General features: G+C 51.2%; 5 protein-coding genes across 5 annotated transcripts; 2 read left to right on the forward strand and 3 right to left on the reverse strand.

Moving 5' to 3' along the window:
* Window positions 1-44: 44 nt before the first annotated feature.
* Window positions 45-2111, forward strand: aspC (septin CDC12). Its single transcript, XM_025658929.1, has 7 exons — window positions 45-327; window positions 398-411; window positions 467-509; window positions 568-730; window positions 797-1107; window positions 1171-1679; window positions 1732-2111. The coding sequence occupies exons 1-7, from the start codon at window positions 286-288 to the stop codon at window positions 1799-1801; spliced, it is 1152 nt and encodes a 383-aa protein (XP_025520613.1). The 5' UTR covers window positions 45-285; the 3' UTR covers window positions 1802-2111.
* A 137-nt stretch (window positions 2112-2248) lies between these two features.
* Window positions 2249-3911, forward strand: BO85DRAFT_5521 (WD40 repeat domain-containing protein). The gene is made up of 4 exons (XM_025665479.1): window positions 2249-2457; window positions 2517-2855; window positions 2923-3522; window positions 3699-3911. Exons 1-4 carry the CDS (start codon window positions 2400-2402, stop codon window positions 3719-3721), a joined length of 1020 nt encoding a protein of 339 aa, XP_025520614.1. The 5' UTR covers window positions 2249-2399; the 3' UTR covers window positions 3722-3911.
* A 1263-nt stretch (window positions 3912-5174) lies between these two features.
* On the reverse strand, window positions 5175-7186 carry BO85DRAFT_5516 (ACT domain-containing protein). The gene is made up of 3 exons (XM_025665477.1): window positions 6994-7186; window positions 6475-6863; window positions 5175-6421 (listed from the first exon to the last, which is right to left on the reverse strand). The coding sequence occupies exons 1-3, from the start codon at window positions 7039-7041 to the stop codon at window positions 5443-5445; spliced, it is 1416 nt and encodes a 471-aa protein (XP_025520615.1). The 5' UTR covers window positions 7042-7186; the 3' UTR covers window positions 5175-5442.
* Window positions 7187-10500: 3314 nt separating this feature from the next.
* BO85DRAFT_409882 (SKIP/SNW domain-containing protein) lies at window positions 10501-12643 on the reverse strand (the record flags this gene model as incomplete). The annotated part of the gene is made up of 3 exons (XM_025657453.1): window positions 10501-10904; window positions 10964-12391; window positions 12497-12643. 3 exons carry the CDS (start codon window positions 12641-12643, stop codon window positions 10737-10739), a joined length of 1743 nt encoding a protein of 580 aa, XP_025520616.1. The 3' UTR covers window positions 10501-10736.
* A 221-nt stretch (window positions 12644-12864) lies between these two features.
* Window positions 12865-15800, reverse strand: BO85DRAFT_5599 (J domain-containing protein). Its single transcript, XM_025665488.1, has 4 exons — window positions 15181-15800; window positions 14755-15090; window positions 13379-14698; window positions 12865-13318 (listed from the first exon to the last, which is right to left on the reverse strand). The coding sequence occupies exons 1-4, from the start codon at window positions 15613-15615 to the stop codon at window positions 13175-13177; spliced, it is 2235 nt and encodes a 744-aa protein (XP_025520617.1). The 5' UTR covers window positions 15616-15800; the 3' UTR covers window positions 12865-13174.
* Between the last annotated feature and the right edge of the window lie 435 nt (window positions 15801-16235).

Genomic DNA, 16235 nt, shown 5'->3' on the forward strand with positions numbered 1-16235 from the left:
TCAGGGGCAGCCAACCCGACCAGCCAACCAGCCAAACCAAGCCAGTGCAAGAAGAAGAAGGCACGTCCTCCAAGTTCCATCCACGCCAGTCCCTCTTTCCCCTTCACGCCCACCCTCCAACAGGCCATTGCTTCCCTTATCCTCGCCTTGTCTTCTTCCCCATCTCTCGTTGCTTTTCCCTCGTACCGTTGGCCCTTCTCCTCCAGGCCAGGGTTGTCGTTTGTCTTTATTTACTCCCGCTGTTTAGCTCTGTTTAATTGAGTTCCAACTCACCCCTTTATCATCATGTCCTCCACCGAGACTGCCTCCCCCATTGGCATTGCCAACGTAAGTAATGGACCATATTTAACCTCCCAAACAAGACACGAAATCTCATTCTAACATCGTCTTTCAATAGCTCCCCAATCAGCGGTATGTGTCGCCAGATGCGCGCCAGCTTATGATATATCCTAACCAATCTATTCAGGCACAAGATTGTCGCCAAGCGGGGTGCGGCCTTCACTATCATGGTTGGTTCATTCGGGATACAGTCGAGGGAAGAAGCCCAATTCTCATGACTTCATATAGGTCGCTGGTGAATCCGGCTTGGGAAAGACCACCTTTATCAACACTCTGTTCTCCACCACCATCAAGAACTACGCCGACCACAAGCGCCGTCATCAGAAGCAGATTGACCGCACCGTCGAAATTGAGATCACCAAGGCTGAGCTGGAAGAGAAGTTCTTCAAAGGTTCATACACACAACACCCTCACCGCTGGACTGGCTGCTAACGCTGTGGGTTGTCTCCCGCTCTAGTCCGCCTGACCGTCATTGATACCCCCGGATTCGGAGACTATGTTAACAACCGTGACTCTTGGCAACCGATTATTGAGTTCCTTGACGACCAGCATGAGTCGTACATGTTGCAAGAGCAGCAGCCTCGCCGTACGGACAAGATCGATATGCGTGTGCATGCCTGCCTGTACTTCATCCGCCCCACCGGACACACCCTGAAGCCCCTCGACATTGAGGTCATGAAGCGCTTGAGCTCCCGTGTCAACCTTATCCCCGTCGTTGCCAAGGCGGATACCCTCAGCCCCTCGGACCTGGCCGTTTACAAGCAGAGAGTGAGCCACTCAGCCATTGTCCCGTGCTGAAGAATGGAAGTTAACCACAGGTGATCCTATCAGATTCGTGCTGTCATCGAGGCCCAGGGCATCAAGATCTACACCCCTCCTGTCGAGGAGGACGATGAGCATGCCGCCGCTCACGCGCGCACCCTCACGGCTGCCATGCCTTTCGCTGTTATCGGATCCGAGAAGGACGTCAAGACTACCGACAACCGGGTCGTTAAGGGTCGTCAATACGCTTGGGGTGTTGCCGAAGTTGAGAACGAGGATCACTGCGATTTCAAGAAGCTCCGCTCGATTTTGATCCGCACCCACATGCTCGATCTCATCCACACTACCGAAGAGCAGCACTACGAGGCCTACCGCGCACAGCAGATGGAAACCCGCAAATTCGGCGAGGCCCGCCCCAGGAAGCTGGACAACCCCAAGTTCAAGGAAGAAGAGGAGAACCTGCGCAAGCGTTTCACCGAGCAGGTCAAGGTCGAGGAGCAGCGGTTCCGCCAGTGGGAGCAGAAGCTCATTGCAGAGAGGGATCGCCTCAACAAGGATCTGGAGGCCACCCATGCTGCGTAAGTTTGCCCAAGTTCTCGCTTATAACCGCACGATGCTAACCGCCAACAGGATCAAATCGCTCGAGCAGGAAATCGAGGGGCTGCAGGGCTCTTCTACTCGCAGCCATGGACGTCGTTAAGATACCAAAGGACCACCGGACACGACCGTGGGCCTGTAACGGACTGTGGAAAAAGCAGAAGAAGTGTGCTTTCGTCTCGACTAATATCTTTACATCTGACTACCCCTTTAAATGTTTTTCTTTCCTTTTGATTTTCGGATTTTGCGCGCTCAGGGGGGCCATGCAACCTGGGTAGAGATTGAGGCCCAGAGTTGTCTGGTGATTTTGCTCTTCTGATTTGCCTGCTGGTAACTAGCGATGGTTTGACTACATCTTCGATAATAACCCACTTGTACTCCGTAGCATGTCAATACAGATTTAATTATGTGCATGTGCTTGCTGCAGAGAAATAGCAAAAAGAAAAGAAAAAACAAAAAAAGAAAGTATGAACCGTTGGTTCCCGTTGATCCGCAGGAATGCGGAGTAACTTTGGCGGATTTGCTTGAAGCTAAAATAATATGGACCCCGCCGGCGGTGAGCCGCGCCCATCGGTTTTGTCTCCAACTTCCGCATTCCGGCCTTCATGTTGGATGTCGAGCAGTGAACAATCTCCGATCCCGCACAGCTTCACTACGCTTGTTGCTGAGAGCATTTCCTCGGTTCTTCAGAAAGAGTGCCAATGCCAGCAATCAAACAGTTCCCCACCCAACTGGCCCACACCCTCAAAACCCACAATGGTAAGCTAGCTCCACGCCTTACGCTCTAGAAGCTCTAGATCCCCTCTGACGTATCTCAGGCCCCGTAAACGCTGTGACTTTCTCCAGCTATCCTGGAACCTATGTCCTCACCGGCTCGACAGATCGTGCTATTCACCTCTCCCGGGCTATTCCCAACAATAACAATGCCTCTGCTGCGGAGACAACGTCCCCAATCCAGAAGTATGAGGCGCACGGGTACTCCGTGTTAGACATTGCCGTCGCAGCAGACAACTCCCGGTTCGCCAGCGTTGGTGGAGACCGCCAGGTCTTTCTGTGGGATGTCGAACAGGGAGGAACAATCAGACGCTGGAGTGGACACAATGCGCGCGTTGAGGCCGTCCAATTCGCAGGCGAAGATGACTCTGTAGTGGTGTCTGGTAAATTCGTCCCAATTCTTCTAACGCTTTTCTTCGCGATCACTGACTATTCTTGCGTCCGGTTCAGGCAGCGCAGACACAACTATCAACATCTGGGATACCAAGTCCAACTCCTACAAGCCAATCCAGACCCTCACCGAAGCCCGAGATACCGTTTCTTCCTTGCACGTACACATGCCCACATATTCTATCGCAAGCGCAAGTTACGACGGTCGAGTTCGAGTGTACGATATTCGAATGGGACGCACCCTTGTCGATGTTCTTGCACACCCTGTTACTAGTGTTCGCTGCTCCAATGACGGCAATGCTCTTTTAGCATCTACAACAGATGGGCGCATCCGCATGCTGGACCGGAGTGACGGCAAATTATTAAAGGCGTTTGGCGGCGACGAGGTCAGTCCAAGTCAGGGTAATAGCAATGCCACTTATCGCAAAAGCGACCTTCGCATTCGCTCTATATTCGCGAAAGCGGACGCCATTGTCCTCAGCGGGAGTGCGGCAGATGACTCCGGCAATGGCAATGGTGCTACGCAGGCGTCCGTATTCGCCTGGGATGTGCTCAGTGGAGAAGTGATCGCGTGTGTCCCAGCCGGACCAGGCGTCAAGGCCGTGAGTGCTGTATCGTGGAATGAGAAAGGAAATTGCTGGGCTGGTGGTTGCTCAGATGGTATGTCTCAGCTATTTCAGTGTCTATTTTCGTTTGTGCAACCCTCCTTTCTCTTTATTTACCACTACCATGCATTCTGTCTTCCTTTCAAACTTTGCACTGTACCTGTTTTCTCACTATGTGGCGCATTGCACGTGGCTAACCATCTGTTCCTCTGCTTACTGGTAACCCATCAGGAACCGTCAAAGTCTATCGCTAAGTTTAGACTGTGTTGTCCGACCCTTGCCCAGCTAGCTAGCCAAGAGCTAGAGCCCAGCCACTCATCAACTAATCCCGACAAGACAAGTCAAGACTACAATACCCCAGCAACCCAGCCAGCCGGTCAACAGGCAAGGTTCCCCGTCAGCAATAATAATCGTCATCAGCCACCAGCCGCCTACGCACAGACATTCTCACCCTCTTGGCTTGGCTTTGCGCTTCCCTTTCCACCCCCCAATGGCTCGTGTTCCAACCATGACTGGATACCATGCGAACTCATAATAAACGCCACCACCACCACCACCAACAGCACGTGTAGCGTGTAGCGCTTATCAATGCACGCGAATGCGAACGGATGTTCTCAGCCTTGTTGCCTGCATTTATCCCCTACCAAGTACCGCTTGCTGGCTACCTTGCTTACTTACTTTCCGTCCTTTTGCCCGCCCACCATCTTCTTCCTTCTCGGATATCGCCGGCAAGAAAATAAAGATAGATAGATAGATAGATTGCGTTGCGTCGCCTCGCATTGCATCAGCTGTCGTGATCATCAGATAGGTAGTGCGTGCGTGCGTGCGCCCACTCCACTCCACTCTACCAGACCGACCAAATGACATAAAAAAAAAGAGAAGAGGGAGAATAATAAGCACCGACGCTACGCTACTTACTTACTATTCTTGGTTCGTCTGCCGAAATAGGGAATAGGTTAGGTTAGGTTAGGTTAGGCCAAGTTCTGGTATGGTGTGGTGTATCGATGTATCGGTGTTAAGTAGCGACTACGTACCCATCTGTTCAATGATTGGATCAGTGTGTGAGAGGGTGGAGAAACATTGAGCAGGCTGAAGCTTTTTTACTTTTCCTTGCGGTTCTGTTATATTGCTCACGAGGCAGTTCAGCTTGTGGCGACAGACAGACAGACACAGTACGGTGGCGCGGTATTGTTGTTGCTCATCGCTCGCTCGCTCAGCCTCGAAGGAGCGCTTGGATTGTCTGAGCGCCTAACTACCCACTGCACAACCAATTGCGGAAGGACGAGTCTACTGAGCGATTTTTGATGACGCGGATATGGGTTAGTTGGGTTGGAAGTAATACAGGATTGAGGCTCTGCAAAAGACCCAACGAGAGGATCAATGTTTTCTCGTCGTGAAACTTGGTCTGTGATTCTTCCATACAATTTCCAATCACCCATATGCAGTTTAGACCAGGGAATATAGAATCGTCAGCCATGCTAGATACAAATCACGTATGTCCGCCTTGTAGTGATTTAAGGATCAAACCCGGGTCGAATGAACCCAAATAGACAACTCCAACCTCGCTTGCTAAAATATTGACAGTGCTAGGAAAAGTGGGAACATTGGGTCGTGGTTAGAGAAAGTAGAGAGAAGAAATTGCATGTCGTAGATCATGAAAGAAGAAAATGCATATATTTCGATACATGAAACTTTTCGGTATGTATGCAGCGTAAGCCCGAGCTGCAGTTTGCTAGAAGGGGGAGTGCAAGCAAGAAAAGGTCAATGCAACAAAGGAAACATAAGGTGATGCAGCGTTTTTGGTATCCGTTTGAGCATAATTCATGAAGAAAACAAGTAAGAATCGAAAGAACATAAGGGAATTGAGCGTGGTTGCTACGCTGAATAACTGAAAATCAAGAATAAGCAGGGTGAAAAAGAAGAGTAAATGCAAAACAAGTGGATCAAGAAACTTTTGGTTGTAAGCAGAAAAAGATCAAAGTTCGAGTGCCGTGATTCCTGCATCGGGTTCGTGGCTTTCCGCTTCGAGGGCGTCGACGGCACGATGAAGCTCGTGTTCGCCCACAATGATGGAACCCGCCCGCGCAGTGCTAAGAAAGCTGATCTCGACGGCGTCCATGTATGGGTCCATGTCTGGCTGCAGACGATGGGTTCTGTAGCCGGGGCTAGTGCCGAAGGATCTGACAGGTCCACCGGAGCCGTGGCTGGAGGACAGGACATTTTTGAAGGCACTGTCGAAAGAGGAGCCACCGCCGTGCCAAGAATGGGAAAGAATCGTGGATACATCAGTATCCTCATCGCCCCGTGCGTGCGTTGCGTCGGCCAGTCGGCCAGCAACTCCGCACACAATACCTGAAGCTTCCAGCGGAAGCTTACGTAGGTCGAGCATGATGGGAACAAGAACCTCTTCCTTAGATCCCAAAAGAAGACTTGTATCGTCATCCGAGTCAGTGGCCGCTGATGAGTCACTTGAGAAGCGGGGAAGAAGACGTTTTTCCAGCAAGAGTGACGCCGCGGGGTCAGCAGCGGTTAGGGTGAGAGAGAGGAACCGTGGCTTGTCGACGATCAAAGCTGTCGTGAGGGCTTCACGGAGGATGGCAATGGAGCTTGTATCGCTCGTGTAGCGATGATGCGCGGCGCATTGCACTAGACGCAGGGTTCTGTCAACGGATGGGACAATTTGGTGCTTCCGCAGCGAGCTAAACGTGCGCGTTTGCAGTTCATCCAGCGACGAGGGTGGCGGAGTGGCAGGAGGGGAGCTCAAGCTGCTCGCCGACCGGGACGAGACGGGACTAAAGCAGCTGTTGAACTGGGATTGGTTGTTGTTGACGAAAGCCTCCGTTGACATTTCGAAATGAAAGCCACGCTTCTCCAAGGCTTCAATAACCTGGGTCTTGCTTCGAAGAGGCACGATGATGTAGTCGGAAAAGTACGTGGATATGAAGAAGATAGAGCTACAGCATGTCAGCCAGAACGTTGCACAAACTCAAGGTCAGCTGCACCATACATTCCTGCCATGGCCAGCGGGCTCGTAAGCTCGAGGACCCGTTGGCCAGCTTCGAGGCCCTCTCCGTACACCTGCATGGCAATAAAATCATCATGGCTGATGGAGAGGCGGCTTTGGCCCGAGGAACTGCTCTGAACGAACTTGTTGACCAGAGGAGCGAAGTACTCATTAGCAAGCTGTCTGGGGCACATGATCGAGCATTCCACAGGGGTGATTGAGAAGTTCAAAAATGCCGGCTGGTAGCGTCTATGCCCCTCTGCGTACCCATCGTCCTCTTCCATTTGGTTCTCGGAGATAGGAGGCACCTCATGGAAGAGAATCTGCATGATCGGATTCAAAAAGAAGGGATATAGGTCTAAAGGGATATGCACCAGGGCCAGCCTGTCTTCCTGTATTTCAACAACAGTGGTTAGCAAGATTAGTCTACCAGGAGGGGATTCCATGCTGCTCCGCGTAGATTTGGGGGGCATCGGTGCAGTGAAGGAGACAGCATGATGGCGATGGTACTTGAAGACTTACCATGAACTGGACCTGGGCAGAGATGAGAGATAAAGACTGTTCCATCATGGTTGTCGATATTCAGATGACGTATTTGCATCAGAAGATCGGGATCATGCACAATCAATGAGTGCGAGTTCAGTGTATGTGACAAGTAGTAGTAGTTAAGGTGCTCAAATCAGCTGCCGTCACCGAATATCCACAAACTCAGGCGACAGAGTGGTTTTAGTGATGCCAGGTGGATACAAGGCCGAGCATACGAGAGAAGATAAAAGGAGAAATCACGATCGGAAGTATGATGATGATGTGAAAGGCTGGCACCAGGCAATACAGGGTGAGGCAGGTGAACGGGACCAGTAATGTGTGGCGCAGGGCAACTCGAATCCTCTGGTGACAGCGTGAGTGGTCGGTGGTCTTCTTTATGCTTTTCTTTTCTTTTTGCGCTTGAGAGTTCTGGATGGCAGACAGCTTGCTTTCATTGTTTTCCAAACCCCCTTGGTTACGCCATTGTTTGAAAGAATGATATCAATGAGAGCCAGCACGCAAGAAGGGAGGAAGATCTAATCAGAGAGATGGTGCGGGATAGACGCAACACGGGGGATCGGGTAGAGCAGGGAAAGTGGAAGATGGGTTGATGACGGGATTAGACAGAATAAGGAGGTAGTGAGGACTGGAGAGTAGGTGGAAGGGAAGTTGAAGTTGTCGTGGTGGTTGATTCTCGAGAGGGGAGAAGAAGAGAGCAGGTGACTTGAGCTTCTGCTCTTCTTCCTGCACTTCCTCTTTCTCTTTCTCTCCTCCTCACTTCTAATTCCTCGGCAACCCTCGAAGTTCCCCTTTCTTTCCTGTCTCACTTTCTCTCAATCCTTTTGCTTCAGACTGGTTCAATTACCTGTCTGTCTCCAGTTGACTCTGAAAATGTTACACTTCAACCGCCACACCGGAGATCCGCTGAAAGACCCGGCGGAGTCAGCCTGCCCAAGGTACGACACCGGGGGGATCAAAAAAGAAAAGAAAAGAAAAGAGCTAAGGCACACTTGACAGAATGAGGGGAAGGAGAAGGAAAAGAAAATAAAAATAAAAAAATAAAAAATTCGAAGCAACCTGTTTGAGCACTGACTGATTGGCGGTTTAGGCACGTGGACTGCTTCTTTTGCGCGCCGCCAGAATGACTCCTCTTATCCAGACTTTAAGAGCAAAAGATCAGACGAACCTTTTACCTAATAATCCATCCGTGGGAACACACCCAAATCAGCGTCTCGGCTTTATCTCCAGCTCCACCGACCCAGCACCTTATCAGCAGCACCAGCAAATCCCCTCGATCGCCACCCCGCGCTAGGCGCCGGTACCGATGTTGCCCTGTGCTCTCCGGTGCATCATTCAGGCGCACGGATCGAGCATTAATCTAATGGCTGATGTCTGGCGGGAGCAGGATTCGACGGTCAGAGCGAGGCAGGATTTCCTCTGCTGCTGCTCATCGGCTCCCCGCACTTTCCAGGGGCAAGGATGTTGTGCGATGAACGTGTGGGAGTGTAAGCTAGTCAGGCACCACGGTCGCTCCAGTTCCATCCATCCGGTCACACAGATGATCCTGCATTGCATCGGAGAAGCACAACCATGAAGTTCGTAGATGAGGCACTATTCAGCAATTTACTACTACAAAAGTATTAGACTTAAGGGAAGGTCGGAATGGGCTCATGGACTCGTTATCGCTTCCACCAGGCGCCAGCGCCAGCACCATCAGCAAACACGGTTACGGTGTACTCTAGCAGTGGATCTTGTTCCATTCCGGCATGACCAACGGAACAACGGCTATGGATGGATACAACTGAACTGACGGGCCCCTAGGGCATAATTTCAGGTGCTATTGCAGCGAACTTACCATCTACAAAAAGATCTAGCCATTCAGAACCCTGGTAATGGCAACCCAAGGATGAGACTTTCCTCATTTTCATAACTTTCTATCCTCAGACAAGACACGATCCTCCCATTCCCAGCCCGGACTGAAATCAAGCCCATGCAACCCACCACTTACATCCCGACCTTCAGCCACTCTCTCTTATCTTGGACCCTCGGATCAAACCTACCGACCCCCCTCCCAATCGTTCATCACCACAACTCTTTCCCAGCCAGCCAGCCAGCCAGCCAGCCAGCAGCAGCAGCGTCTCTCCTCCAATGCGCTTGGAGCGCTACCACTTAGAAACCAACCCGATCGTCAGTATCCCCTCCTTCTCAGCAGCAACAAAGTTCCGAAGGTGGCCATCAATCTCAAACAAGATGACTCGCAACTGCGCAGGTCATTGGCTCTCGTTATCTGCTCGATTAGATCAACGCTCCCCAGCCCTCCTGTACGTCGTCGATTTGGGATGTCCACCATCCAATCAGTTTGGTTATCCGGCTGATCGACCCGACATCTTGTGGTCTGATGTCTGCATGCATGCATACTGAGAGTATTATACAATTGTAGTTGTGGCCTGAGTACTCTGTAGATCTGTCATTCAATCAGCTCAGCCACTATTCCTCTCTCTATAACTATGATTCGTCCAGATCACTAACTGGATGACACACAGAACAGTAGCAGGCAGACATCATACTCCAGGTAGGTAGTAACAATACCAAGAATAGATTCTCTCATCACACGCAACAACCACCATCACCAGCCACTTCTAACCACATTTCACTCCTATCTTATTCCATCCCAAATATATCCATCCCCACTCTGAAATAGTACGTAGTCATGTTCACAGAAAGAACCCACATCCAAATCACTTGATCCGCAACTTCCAGGATTCTCTTCCCTCCTCTACACACACACACACACACACTACATACTCAGATAATCGCATACCCATCCATCATCATCCTCGTATACATTTCCTTGTTTTCCTCCAGTAAGTAAGTAAATCACTAATTCAATCCCAAGTATAGTCAGTCAGTCACTAGTTACAACCCCAAGTCGGGTGACTTCACACCACACCATCAACAGTACACGTACATGCTGATCAAATCCTCTCCTACTTCCCTCCCTCCGCAGTACATACGTACATTGATGATTGACTTGACATGACTATGTGGGTCATTCCGCACATCGGGATTTTATTCATTCGGGATGGCAAGACAAGACAAGAAAAGAAAAGAAAAAGAATCGAATTAATTTGTTCTTGTAAGTCTTTTTTGACTTGAGTAAGTATCCACTTGGTAGGCATCATTCACTACCACTGAAGTAATCAAGTTGAAGAAGAAGCTGTGGAGACGGGGAAAGGGTTTCTATCTTCGGAGTAAATTACCGTCCTATTGCAGTTTGTCTTGGTCTATAGTTACTATCTTACTATCTTACTAACTACCTATGTTATTTTGTTGAGTTAGTATAGTGTGGTGGCGATGGCACATCTTCAGGCAGTCAGTCAGTCATAGATAGGGAATGACCTACGTAGTCAGTCTACTGCTATGTAGTTCGGTCATAACTTACCCATGATAAGCAAGCACATCTACTCCACTAACCCGTCTAGACTATCATAAGTGAGAACAGAGCAAATCACCACTTTTTGCATTTTCTCTTTTGCAACACTAAAAATAAAAGGAAGAGTATAAACCGGTGAACACACACACAACGCCCGCAGCAATGCACATAGTAAAACCCCCAAAAGCAAAGAATAAGAGACCATTTGAATACAGATGACACAGCGCACGTATAGGTAAATATCTAACCCCGCGTATGTTAAAGTAGTAAAAAATAATAAAGGTATAGTTATTCACAAACAACACGATTAATCATCATCGACACGCGCCCGTTTGGAGCCCCGTTCCGAACGGTCGACTTCCTGGATACCGTAGCGCTTTTGGCCTGCGCCGGAGCTAGTGACGTCGGCGATCATGCTGTCGATGCCGAAGGGGTCGGTGGTATCTTTTTCGAATTGCACGGGGCCGTCACGAGCCTGGATAGGTGTCAGTTGGATATGTCTATTTCTTGGATGAGAAAGTAGGAGGGGCATACCTCAGCTATGTCGGCACCGCGGAACCCTTCCTTCGCTCTACCGAGCACCTCGAACCGATTCTGCTTCTGGATCTTGCTCATCTCGCCCTCGGCGCCTTCGCCGTCATCGTCATCAGCCTGCGCCCGTGGACGGTAGATGCTGTTAATGGCGTCCTGCGCGGCAAACAGCGGCTTGTCGTACGGGTTATCCTCGTTAAAGCCCGAGTCCATGCCGCTGGTCTGATTGAACAGACGCGAGTCATACATCGACTCGGATGCCTGCGTCGGCTTGGCCAATCCCAGCGCCACCTTCTCGGAAATATCCCGGTTCTGCTCGCGTGCCATCATCTGGATACGTCTCTCCGTACCCATCCGCGACTGACGGAGCTGTCTCTCCGCCTCCTGACGACGCTCACGACGCATGCGCTCGCGATCCCGAGCAGCGTCCTCATTCTCACTAGCCGAGTACGGCGACGGGCTGCGGCTGACACTGCGCGAAGGCGAGCGGGATCCAGCACGAGAATCGCGCCGACTGCTACTAGCAGCTGCACGCTCCTCGCGGGCCTTCTGCGCCAACGCACGCAGATGCTCCTCCTTCTGGGCCTTCTCCTTCTCCGCCAGCTTCTGCTGCATCTGAGCACGCAGCCTGACCTCCTCTCTAGCATGACGATCCGCCGTGAACAGCGCCTCCGCAAACTGCGCAAATTTATCATTGATCGACACATCCTGCAGTCCACGTCCATCAGCAGCCAACCGCTTATCCAACGGAACCGTGTAACCCTTAGGATTCTTCCAATTCGACACCGGCGGCGGAATCCTCCACGCTTCCTGATCCTCAGCCGTGAGCTTCCTCGGCGGCGAATGCATAACCGGCGGAGGCGGCGACGGCGGGCCACGAGGGATCTTCTTATGCTTGAACTTCGGCGGCTCCATGGGATCCTGCTGTCTCTCGACGATCTTCATAATACGATCATTCTTCTTCGACGTATCACCCATCTGATTAGCCGGCGTGTACCTCACAAAAGTAGGCTCCGCTCTGCGTCCACCCTTCACGTTCTTCGGCTTCTGCGCCGCCGCCGCACCCTCCACCAAACTGGCGAGCGCGTTCTTCGTCTTCTCCATCTGCGCCTGGACTTCTTCCTCCGACGGCCGATCCAACGACACCTCGCCCATGTCGACGCGCTGGCGCAGCGGAATCAGATCCTTAAACGAGGCATGCACGATCCGGTTATCGCTGTGTCCGCGGCGCGCGATAGCATCGTATTTGACTTTTCCTTCAGCGTCGACCTGCACGGCGAGCGCGTTCGATGTCGAGGACGTGCCCTTCCGGCCCATGTCGAGGGGGTACTGCGCGACTAGGATCTCGGGGAACGCGCCGCCATCGCCAAAGTCTTCGGGGGCGCGGGGCCGCCATCCGGCTCGGTTCTGGTAGGGAGGGGGGCCGGTTCTCTGTGAATACCGTAAAGATCATAGTCATTAGCATTGAGTTATAGTAGTGAAGGTGGGCTAGAGCTTTATGTGGATTGGATCTTGTATGGATGCGGTGCTACCCACCCGGAGAACAATCTGTGTTTCGTCGAGTTGTCCCGGGCCTACGACCCGCGGACCTCGGGGCTGTGCATGTTGTGGTAGCTCTTCCTCCTCGCCGGTGTATTTCGGCTTAGGGAGAGACTTGAATAGGCCCTCCGCTATGGATGCCATTCTGAAGTTGTGAGGGGAGGGAAGAGGATTGGTGGAGGAGGAATATGATGAAATGGTTCTTCGATGGCGAGTGAAGATGGGCTTGGCTTCTTTTGGCGCAGCGGGAACCGGGCGGGTCACGTGCACGGTCACCGCCTTAGAATTTAGTTGCTGATAACTTGTACTTGGATTCGTAGTCTATTGGAATTAAATCTAATGTAATGAGGGTTAGAGTTGATGTGGGTAAATTGGTATATGGTATATATTCGAGTAGAGAGTGAAATTGAGTGTCGACTCGCCGTGTCATGGAAGACCACCAGAGCTCGACCTTATGTATTAGTCCTCGTCCAATGCTCTCGCTAACATACACGAACGTATTGACAAATGCATGCAATATATGAATCAGACGCCTGGAGATATTCAAAAGGGGAAGAAGTATGTGATATATTGCACATTTCCTTATGCAAATATGAATGGAGAGTGATGCCAAAAAGCTAGTAGTGCAGCATGTATACAAAATCAAGAAAAGTAGGGAGACATAGATATGCCCAGCTACAATAGATGCGAACGCATAGGACAAGAAATGTCCTCTGTTTCCTTTGCTTCGACGTAATGCTCCTGTCCATGGTAATTGTACCATATCTTGAGCATCTTAGGCAGAAGCGGAGCCGGGTCGTGGAATCCAAGGATATGGGACTGCATCAAACTCATATCAGCACTGCTAGCATCGCCTGCAGAGGGAAATCATAAACTCACCTTGGCCATTTCCTTAGGGATGGCCAGTTGTCCGTGGTCAACCAATGCAGCCACCGGGATGGAAACATCAGTGACTTCCAATCCTCGGCCACTTTCCCTGTCCTTCTTCGAAGGATAGTAACCGTACTCAGCCCGGAGGATGACCAGACCTCCCTGCTTAGCCTCTTTCGCCTGTCGGCGCTGTACTTGCTCAGTCATAATTTCGATGGCTTCTTGACTCTCAGCCCGCTTCTTGGGCACCAGCCTTCTCAGCTGCTTCTGTCGTCGGGCAATCGCCCGGCGATGTCTCTTCCTTTCCCTTGGGCGGATAAACCCAAATTCGAGCGCGCAGTACGCTAGCCACGGGCAGATAACAGCCATTGCAGCTACATCCACATCGACAAGGCCAAATGGGATAACAGATATGGGCACCCTGATCTTCTGGCCCAGCCTGCTCCAGGACACAGTCACGACGAGGCCCTGCATATCTCGAACACCAACACCAAGACCCATGCGAGTGAAATCGCCAACCTGGCGGGTTCCCTCAATATGCCATCCAAGCGCCAAATCAAGCCCCACTGTAGTCTCGACATTAACACGTACAGATCGCGGCTCATTGTCCTCCGGCAAAGAATGGTGGCCCTCAGAGCTCCATTCCGAGCGTAAACGCTCGTAGGCCGATTTTCCTGAGAAAACATTGCGCGAATAAACGAATGACAATGTAGTTTGCATCGGAGTAGCTGTCACATTCGTCTGCCAAGCTTCGGCAGCTCCAACTTCCTTGCGCTGCTGGCGGCGAAGCATTTCAAATTCTTCATCCTCCTCATCACCCTCCATCTCTTCCTCGACATGGGCTGGGGAAATCTGCCGCTTGGGCTGAGAGACGACGCCGATTTGGAAGAAGCTGGGATGAGTAGGAACGGACATTGCAGTGTCGGCGTTCAACCCGAACTCTATGAGGGGTAAAAAGAAGTGGCGGAAAGGTTTCGGCCAGAGTAAGGAGCCGCTTGACCAGCTACTCACCAAGAACCTCCTATCACCAATCTGCCTGGTAACCTTCAAAGCAAAACGAGGGGGCGCCCGTTGTGGCGACCGATCAAAATCAACATCGACTTGCACACTGATGGGTTTCGCGCCAGGGATAGGGACGAAGGACTTCGTCCAGGTTGTCTCAAGCGCTGGGTGTGGCAACACTGAAGCGTTCACACTCATGACGGAGTTCTGCATGAACGCAAACGGGGGTTTTGCGAGGCCTTTAACACTATAAGGTCCCCCAAATAGTTGGCTTGCCCCGACTCCCAGATTAATCTGGTTCGCGATCAAGAAATACGGCAGCGGCAGCTAAACACAGCGTCAGCAATTTCCTAAAGGAAAGTTTCATCACGCAGTCAACATACAAGGTGAGTTTCTTTCCTGCCATCCGGGAATTTGAAGTTGGCTTCCTGGTGCATCTGCTCTACCTCCCCCGAGATGCCCGCGTTAAATGTCAACTCAGTTTCCTCACCGTACTCCTTGAACAGTTTTCTCGTTTCAAGGCCCTCATCATTGTCACTCTCATTCTCATCCTCGCCTTCCTTTCCCAGGAAAAAGCCCAACCGCGGCAGTGGCGCCTTGAAAGAGAACCCCAGTGCATAATTCGAGGGCCTCGGCGACGGCATTTCAATATATAAGGCGTCCTCCTCCTCATCGTAGGACACGGCATTAGAGGCATCGAACCCAATAGTGATAGAGCCCTATAAATTTTGCATTTATTAGCACAACCATAAATCGCATAATTCCCCTTCATGAAACCAAAGAACGGGAATAATGAAAGAAAAACTCACCCTCGACCCAACCATCCTCTCCACCACAGCCCTCTCCCTCCTCTTCATTACTTCCAAAAACCACCCCCGAAACTCCTCCCCAGACATGGCCCTCACCCCGACCCTCATATCCTTGGCGATCCTGTCAAGAATCACCCATTCCTGCTTCATCCCCTGCACACCCAATTCATCATACACAGCCCTCTTCTTCGGATCCACCAACGTATCATATGCCTCCTGAATGCGATCGAAATGTCGTCGCGCAGAGTCCGCCAACTCCGCCGGCTGCTTATCCGGATGAAAACTTAGCGTGAGGGTTCGGTACGCGGACCGAATCTGAGCTTCCGTGGGGGGTGGAGAGCGCGGAAGATTAAGGATGGCATAGTAATCAAGTTCCTCGGGCGGAGACGAGGTCTCATCCTGATCTTTGGGTGGTGGTGGTGGATTGGAACCCATGGTTATCCGTTATTATTCGGTGGTGCTGGTGAGGTCGTCGCTGTCGCTGTTGCTGTCACTGCAGCACGGCTGATCAAGTATGGATTCTGCGCATATACGCGCGCGCGCGTGTTTATGAGGAGGGTTGTCGAAGAAGCTAGTAGGTAAGTACCTAGGTAGTTGTGAAGCGGGGAAAGCTGGCTGTTCGGTATTTTAATCTTTCAAATAATCATGTTGACATATTGTGAGACGAGATCTGATTCGGAAATCCTTTTATTTCCTTCCTGTAAATAAAGCGAACGTGAATTAATGAGGGGGGGCGCCTGTATGCGCAAAGTGTTTGGCTGAAGGGGAAGCAAAAGAAAGAAAAGGAAAGGCGCACGCATTTTGAATGACGTCGGAAAATCGAAGTCGGCGGTTTCGGCGATTCCGTCAGCCCTTCTTTTGCGTTCTTCCCACTCCCTCCCTCAGCTTCCTGTCCGCCCTTCCTTTTTCATTGGGGGGTACCGACCACATTGGCGGCCCTGACCTTTTGGATGGAAGAAAGGGTCAAACTGGTTATTGAAAGGGATTTAGCTTTGGTACTAGATGATAACTGCTGGATCGTTGTGGCGGGGAGAGATCGAGCATAGCGCCGATAA

This window comes from Aspergillus piperis, assembly GCF_003184755.1.
Source record: "Aspergillus piperis CBS 112811 unplaced genomic scaffold BO85scaffold_1, whole genome shotgun sequence".
Lineage (NCBI taxonomy): Eukaryota > Fungi > Ascomycota > Eurotiomycetes > Eurotiales > Aspergillaceae > Aspergillus > Aspergillus piperis.